The sequence below is a fragment of the Malaya genurostris genome, chromosome 2 (assembly GCF_030247185.1).
Source record: "Malaya genurostris strain Urasoe2022 chromosome 2, Malgen_1.1, whole genome shotgun sequence".
Classification (NCBI taxonomy): Eukaryota; Metazoa; Arthropoda; class Insecta; order Diptera; family Culicidae; genus Malaya; species Malaya genurostris.
The window spans coordinates 293,758,523-293,767,463 of record NC_080571.1 but is presented as its reverse complement, the minus strand read 5'-3'; the positions used below and the strand labels follow the sequence as shown (position 1 = coordinate 293,767,463).

At 41.8% G+C, this 8,941-nt stretch overlaps 1 protein-coding gene across 1 annotated transcript; it reads left to right on the top strand.

Annotated features, from left to right (window-relative positions):
• The first annotated feature begins 6,060 nt into the window (after positions 1-6,060).
• LOC131429273 (uncharacterized) lies at positions 6,061-6,819 on the top strand. The gene is made up of 4 exons (XM_058593325.1): positions 6,061-6,109; positions 6,166-6,191; positions 6,255-6,419; positions 6,487-6,819. Exons 1-4 carry the CDS (start codon positions 6,061-6,063, stop codon positions 6,817-6,819), a joined length of 573 nt encoding a protein of 190 aa, XP_058449308.1.
• The last annotated feature ends 2,122 nt before the right edge of the window (positions 6,820-8,941 follow it).

Sequence of the window (8,941 nt, the reverse complement as noted above, 5' to 3'; positions counted from 1 at the left end):
TGGCTTCCTAGTCAGTAGCGGTATTTGGTTTATCCCTATAGACAAAAGACTCGACCCACAATCACACGATGCCTGCACCAAATCCACTTAACACGCGTCTGGCACCAGTAGAGAAGGCGACAAGCGATTATAAAAACACTCTCCTACTCAGTGCTTGAGCGGAAAATAGGTATACAGCTAGAAGACGAGTGTTTGACAGAGAAGATGTTTGGATGTATGGTACCGGTCGGGTGACGGCCAGGATGTAGACCATGTTCGATGTACGTTCTACCATGTCTAACCGTGTTTTAGAGCAGGATCTATAATAATGAGGCTCAGAGTAGCGAAATGGTAGTGCATATGTACGTCTCTGTCTCTGAGGGTATCTTTTACCAATAAATCATCTTTTCTGTTAAGTTTTTCATTGATTTGGCTTCTCCAATATATGTTTCCACTCAGTCATTGCAAAACTGAACTTATTAAACCATTTTGAAATTTGTCTTAAATGATGATTGATGAGCTTCATTTCTTGTTCCTCTTGCATTAGATATACGAACCATTTTCACTGGATTGTCCGGCATTCTAATGACATGCTGAACCTGTCGTAGCCATTCAATCTTGGTAAACGGTCAAATTCGTGCGAAGGCGTCCTTTTCTCAAACTGAAGATTTTTCTTGGGCCCTGGACCATCTCGCGAATTATTTTAACTTTTAGCTAAAATTTGAACGTTGAGCAGTTATTTTTGGTCCAGTAGTTAAATTTAACTAAAACTTAAAATGATATCAAGTGTAAACCGAAAAATTAATTCGACTGTGAATTTGGTACACCAATTTGATTAATTTGTCTAGATTTAATAACACAAAATGTATTGATTCCCCTAAATATTCTAAGTAAGACGATTTTGCAAACGATTTTTAGAAAAAAAAAAAAAAAAGGAAAAAATGTTCCGTGGTATTTGCAAGAATTCGACATAGAGTTTGTTTCAAGAGGTTCGAGTGATTTTTCATGATGTTTGTTTAAGTGTTCAAATTCTGAAACACAATATCAAAACTGGAGCCATGAACGCTCAGATTCAGATTAAAAGACATTCGTCGTGCTTTGCACTGTTTTGCTATTTAAATGTATATCATTTGAGACATTAATTAAAATCGCGTAAAAACATGTTCATCGAACCATCCCATTTAATTCCTATTTGAAATCTTCACATTTTAAAACATAACGCCTGAATTTTTATTGCAAAGATTACCAAACACGCCTGAAGTTATACCCAACAATGTCAAGTTCATTCATTCATTCTTTCAGTCGTAGACCACGCGGGTCTCTGCTGTATACAGGAGGCGTCTCCATTCAACTCGGTTCATGGCTGTTCGCCGCCAGCCTCGGTAGCTGCGAAGGGTCCGCAGCTCGTCCTCAATTTGATCGATCCATTTTGCCCGCTGCGCGCCTCTTCTTCTTATACCGGTCGGATCATTATCGAGAATCATTTTAACCGGGTTGTTCTCCGACATTCTAACAACATGCCAGGCCCACCGTAACCGCCCGACCTTGGCCGTTTGGACAAGGGTTGGTCCTCCCAGCAACTGGTGCAGTTCATGGTTCATTCGCCTTCTCCACGTACCGTCTTCCATCCGCACTTCGCCGAAGATGGTTCCCAACACCTTCCGTTCAAAAACACCTAGTGCGCGTTGATCCTCCGCAAGCATTGTCCAGGGCTCGTGCCGTAGAGGATAACCGGTCTAATCAGCGTTTTGTAGATAGTTAACTTCGTACGACGGCGAATTTTGCTCGATCGAAGCGTCCTGCGCAGTCCAAAGTAAGCACGATTTCCTGACAATATGCGTCTCTGAATTTCTCTGCTGGTGTCATTCTAGGCAGTCACCAGTGCGCCCAAGTACACGAACTCGTCGACCATTTCGATTTCATCACCACCAATCAGAACTCGTAATGGGTGGCTGACGTTATCTTCTCTCGAGCCCCTGCCTTTCATGTACTTTGTCTTTGACACATTGATGTCTAGTCCAATCCGCTTGGCCTCAGCTTTTAGTCCGATGTACGTATCTTCCATCTTCTCAAAGTTGCGTGCTATAATATCAATATCATCAGCGAAACCAAGTAGTTGGACGGACTTTCTAAAAATCGTGCCACTCGTGTCTATCCTCGCTCTTCTTATCACACCCTCCAAAGCAATGTTGAATAGCAGACACGAAAGGCCATCACCTTGCCGTAGCCCTCTGCGTGTTTCGAAGGGACTCGAGTTTATCCCCGATACTCGAACAACGCACATCACTCGATCCATCGTAGCCTTGACCAATCGTATCAGTTTGTCCGGGAATCCGTAGTCGTGCATGATTTTCCATAGCTGTTCTCGATCGTAGGCTGATTTGAAATCGATGAATAAGTGATGTGGTGGCACATTGTATTCGCGGCACTTTTGCAAGACCTGGCGGATGGCGAACACTTGGTCCGTGGTAGCGCGTTCGCCCATAAATCCTGCCTGATATTGTCCCACGAATTCGTTTGCAATCGGTGAAAGTCGACGGCATAAGATTTGGGAGAGTACCTTGTAGGCGGCGTTCAGCAGAGTTATCGCGCGGTAATTGGAGCAATCCAGCTTATCGCCCTTTTTGTAGATGGGACACACGATTCCTTCCATCCATTCCTCCGGTAAAATCTTGTCCTCCCAGATCTTGGTAACGACCCAGTGCAGTGCTTTCACTAGTGCATTACCACCGTGTTTTAGTAGCTCGCTTGGTAGTTGGTCAACGCCAGCGGCCTTATTATTTTTCAACCGGCTTACCACCTCCTCCACTTCTTGGAGGTCTGAGACCGGCAGTCTATCGTCCTCCGCACGCGTTCCCAAGTTCGTTACCGCGCCGCCACTTTCGTATTCCGCCACATCGCCATTGAGGTGCTCGTCGAAATACTGCCGCCACCTCTCGATCACCTCACAGTCGTTCGTGAGAAGATCCCCGTTGGTGTCCTTGCACATATCGGCCTGTGGCACATGGCCTCTGCGCGAACGGTTCACCTTCTCGTAGAACTTCCTTGTGTCATTAGCAGCTTCGCGATCTCGGTTTTACTGTTGGCGCTTTTTTCAACGGGATACCGAGTTTAGTCTGTTCCGCGCCTGTCTGTATCGTTCCTCGTTTGCTCTCGTCCGGTGTTGCAGCTTACTCGCCCAAGCTGCATTCTTCTCGGCCACTAACTGTTCACATTCGTCGTCGAACCAGTCGTTCCTTACGTTCGGAGCCGCCGTAATTAGCGTTGCTGATGCAGTGCTACCTATGGCAGAACGGATGTCTCTCCAGCCATCTTCAAGAGTAGCTGCACCTAGCTGCTCTTCTGCTGCGCGTAATCTTGGGCTACTCCAGCATCCCGGAGCCGCGCGATGTTAAACCGCGACGTTCGGTTTCGAATTTGGTAGCCACCGTCGAAAGTTTTGAGCGCATGCATACAGCAACCAAGTAGTGGTCCGAATCTATATTCGCACTGCGGTAGGTGCGAACATTGTTGATGTCCGAGAAAAATTTTCCGTCGATCAAAACGTGGTCGATTTGGTTTTCGGTCTGTTGGTCAGGTGATCTCCAGGTAGCTTTGTGGATATCCTTGCGGGGAAAGAAGGTGCTTCTGACTACCATTCCTCGGGAGGCCGCAAAGTTGACACACCGTTGGCCGTTGTTATTCGATGCGGCATGCAGGCTGTTCGGCCCGATTACCGGTCGGTACATTGCCTCCCTTCCTACCTGGGCATTCATGTCACCGATGACAATTTTTACGTCTCTGCGTGGGCAGCCATCATAGGCTTGTTCCAGCTGCACGTAGAACGCTTCTTTCTCGTCATCGGGTCTCCCTTCATGTGGGCAATGCACGTTGATGATGCTGTAATTGAAAAAACGGCCTTTAATTCTCAACTTACACATCCTAGCGTTGATCGACTGCCACCCAATCACTCGCTGGCGCATCTTGCCCAGCACTATAAAGCCAGTTCCCAGCTCGTTCGTTGTGCCACAGCTTTGGTAGAAGGTAGCCGCTCGATGACCGCTTTTCCACACCTTCTGTCCCATCCAACAAAGCTCCTGCAGCGCTACGCCGTCGAAGCTGCGAGGATTTAGTTCGTCGTATATTATCCTGTCGCAGCCTGCGAAACCTGCCGACTTGCAGTTCCATGTTCCAAGTTTCCAATCATAGTCCTTATTTCGTCGCGTGGGTCTCTGCCGATTGTTCCGGGTCGTATTCTCTCCTGTATTATTTTGTAATTAATGTTTTATGGGCGGCTTATTAGGCCTACGCCAACCCCTGTCTCGCCGGAGGATCATCGTGCTTGCTCTGTTTAACGTCCCAACTAGCACTGGGACGATCCCGTTGGTGGGGTTGCCACCTTGGATTTAGCTGGACGGGATGCAGCATTTCATACTCAGCCGCTGGATACCAGAACAGACGCTGTTTGAAGCCGCTCCTAACATGGAGTACAGACGCTCCGACATCCTCTAAAGAGAACCCCCTTCCCTGTCAGCAGGTTGCTCGTACCCCAGCCGGCACCGCGGGGAGGTAGGGATAGGAGTTACTGGCTAAGAGCCACACTGGGGCCTGAATTACGCATTGTCCAGTCGTTTACCAACCAAGGATTGATTTCCTGTGACATATGGTTAAAATATACTGTCATAAATCTTGTTTGAAATTTAAGCTCGACTAATTTTTCGAAGTTACTAATAACCAGGGGATTCAATACTACATAAAGTGGTTACATGTTGTTTGTATCCATGGAAATACAAACCCAACTTCAATCGAAGTAAGCGATACACAAACTAACTCGTCCTCTTTTCAATGTGGATCTTCAAACAGAACGGAAGTGTAAGCAGGGCCGCCGAAAGAAAATTCGGCTCCTGGAGAACTGCAGTATTACGGGCATGGCCCCTAAACATAAGAATTAAAATGCATTGTGAGCATGGGAATATCATCGAATCAAGAGATTTTTAAATACATTATTTAACAAAATAAATCACAAACCAAATTTGTCTCGATTTTTGATATTTTGATTTGTAATAAAGAATGAAAAAATAATTTTGAATTTCGAATTGCCGGGCCCCTGAAAAAGTTCGGGCCCGATGGGATTCCTCCTTTTCCCCCTCCCCATTCGGCGGCCCTGAGTGTATGTAACCCGGCTCTGATAACCGAATGACAATCTGCACAGTTAATGTGAGTCACAAAAGATAGATTCTCACACCTGTGTTCATACTTAATCTCATCTTTCCAAATTTTAGAAATCTTCCAACACAATTGTTTAGTCTGTTCACTATAATCAGATGACCCGTCCATTTATCCGTTACAAATGTTGCATGGCATGGCCGATCATGATCTTTCAGGTGGAACTTTTTCCTTCCTAAAACCGAATTCAGGCCGCTTTTCTGCAACGTTTCTCATGCGGTGTTTCAAAGTATTTCTTCGATTACTCCTAAGCCATTACTAACTACGGATATAACAGTGTCGTCATTGGACAACAGCGAACATTTATTAGAGTATCTGAATGATTCGATTTTCATTTTCCACGTAGAAGGATCTACTTAAAAATTATTCATATTCCACGTTTATGATGCGATGTATATGATGCAGTAGTTGAAAAAACGTTGTGTGACTTTTGATACGCACTCCCTATCGCTCACGCCAACCGAAAACTGGCAGGCGCATCTTTCACCGTTCTATGGATCTCTTTCCTAGAAAACTGATTTTTTTCGATTTTCCGATTATTCCTGTTTCTAACGTTCTTAACGATATTAAACTAACTAGAGACTGTTAAAACTATATAAACTATGAACCCCAAATCCCCGTGATTTTTTAACTTGTACGGTTTTTGTTGTTTAGAGTCTGAAAGCAAAGTGACCGAGTTACTTTAAAAATTTTGAACCATGAGTCAACAGAGATTAGTGGTAGCAAAAAAAATTTTAGATAACATCAGTTGGAATAATTTTCTCGTTAACGACCCGTGACTTACCAAAACTCGTCAGCATTGTAAACTGTTGGAATATAATAAAAACTCTGATTATCGTGATCGTATCACCAATCAATAACTGTACTTATATAAAAATGCATGTGCTTAACGTGGGTGTTCGTCTTGCACCCCCTAGAAACGCGAGTTAGTCTCAAATATGTTTGGGAGAGATATTTATTTAATTTTTCTACTATTTACAGCACTCAGAAATGTTGTATTATGCGCGGTGAGCTACGGAATTAATATTATACTGAATATCATTTATCAAATATTATTTATCGAATTCCAGCGCTTCAAACAATTAATTGCCGAAAAGGCAGCTACATGCATATCACCGACTTCCAATACTTATGTTATACAGTTCCCAGCAGGATTAAACTGTACATTTGGCAAAAGTAAGGCTGATTTCTATGGAAATTTTACTGTCACGGAGACAATCCAGGAACCACTAGAGGTATGACCACAAGAATTACCGATGATCAAGGCAACAAACGCTGTTCTGACAAACTGTTATTTTGTAGTTAATAGTTATTACGAATCGGTGCAATCTGAACATGAGAACATGCGAGACGTTCAACAAGTTAACACTTACTCGCATCTGTTCATACATTAACGACGATAAAGGAATTTTCGCATCTTTTTTAAAAAGTTTGGAGCCGGACTTTCGTTGTCCAATAAAACCAGGGGTGTACTTCTTTAAAAATTCTACTATAGACCTATCAATTTTTACAATGTTTCCACTGGAAGGATACCGATGGCAAAGCAGCATAAAACTCATTTCGAAGAGTGCGTCAAAAAAAGAAATATATTGTCTGAATTCCCAAGCTTCTATGATTTGGGTAAGAAAACCCTGAACTAATTTTCCGGCAGATATTCATCGGTCGTGTGAGATACCACAAATATTTGGTATTTTTTTTAGGGATATATATACGTAAATGTTATCTGCTCGTTTAAAATATTGTGCATTATTATTAATAAACATATGAACATATCGCATCAAAACATATGAATTTGAAAATCGCATAAAATCCGCAAAACGTGGAAAATTCACATAAAAACAAAACATTTTTGAAAATTAGTAGGAGAAGGCTTCAGTGTATTTCACTGGAAACCGAACGGGGCCACTCCTCCTGCTTATAAAAAAAATTACAAATATCTTCCGAGCTGGATTATCGAATAGTAGATGAGCAACAAGCAAATCAAACAATACGGACTATAGAAGAACCAGATGAAAACTTTTGTTTCGAAGAACCGGTTAAGGTTTTATCCGTTTTTTTTTGCATTCAAACCAGGCATGGCAAAAACACGGATCCGTTCTGCACGGTACTCACCTTCACTCATGAACACACCACCAGGAGTTTTGAATGGTACGCTCCGTGTCCGTGTTGAATAACAAACACCGAACGCAATATGAAAAGCACCCGTATCGGTGGTCGTGCTATTGGCAAACACGGTGTTTAGATTTTCGGGCAGCACTGAAGTCGAGTGTCTTTGACTTCGGCAAACACCGAAGCCGAGTGTTTCCGATTTTGCCGTATACGGTTGCTTGTACTATATTCGCATATACCATCCCGGTATGACGGCAAATGCGTTTGAATGATTCATTCTTTTTTCATCAATACGCGTTTGATTGATTTCAATTCATTGACAATATCGTTGGATGTTAATGTGAAGCACGGTTTTAGGTAGCATGGAAGAAATAGGCTTTGTTTTGATGGTTCCTTGGGAAAAGCAAAATTACATTTGCTAATTACCAAGTCTAATTGAATTTTCTTGCGACATCAGTAATGATGCCGTGTTGATGAATTTATCAAGTGGCAGTTTCTGTTCATATATTTTCTTTCCTATAAAGACTATCGTTTCCACATTTTTCATTTATTTCATAATTTTAATTCATTCAGTACTGGTTACTGAGCCCATATATGGTAATGGCTCCGGTGGTCATCTTATCCACAAAACCCATTTGTTATAGTAAGACTGGGACAATTACCGAAAATAAAAAATCATCGGTGATTTGAGATCATTGCTGATTCATAAGTTCAATATTGGCGTATATAAAAAAAAATTTGTGATTGCAAGGAAAAAGTCATCGTTGCGTACTTACAACTGATCTGATCTCCAAGTAACTATGATTCGTGTATGATGGTGATCATGTCAAAAATATTACTATCGGAAGTGATTGATTTAGAAAATCGTTTCTCATAATGATCAGCCTAACGTGCGCAGAGGGGCGAGTAGCGATTAGCAGAATTATTAAATTTGTATAATATGAGTATTGAAAGATGATGCATTGAAACGGTTGAACCAAAGCTGTACAATGTCAATTAATATGAGCTTGAATGCCCAAATCGCTATAAATTATCTATTTTTCATTTTTCGGGAATCTAGTGATGGTCGGCAAAGGAAGGTTATTATCTAACCCGGTACGTACTTGTGTTAGTAAGGATGAAGAAAGCGCAATATAGTATTTACGAACGATGCTAACATTAGAAAAATCTAATCACATATTTAGATTGAATATCATACACAGAAATAATAACAACAAAGAATTTTGCTAATTCATTTCAAACGCCTCAATCAAACGCTACGCCTGTAGTGTGCTCGAGAAAAGCATAATTCTGTACTCCTGTTACTTTTAAAATTAATTTTTTCGCAATGTATCATTTTATTGGGTTTAATCGAGCAGTATGAATTACAACAAAGTCTTTTGTCGATGGAGAACTATTGGAATCACTGATTATAAGCAAAATAAGAAACAATGGCACCTGTTTTCCTGTGAATATAATTTTCTTCAAGATTTTGAGTAAATATAAACGCATAGCTTTCTACCAGAAAAAAAATCATATCATAGATCTTAAAACAACTCTTTGTTCAGTTTAACAAATAAAATATTTGCTAAATTTTTATCACTTAGCCGCAGACGCTTGTCAGTCAACATCAACCCCAATGCACTAAACGATCTTTCCACGGAAACCT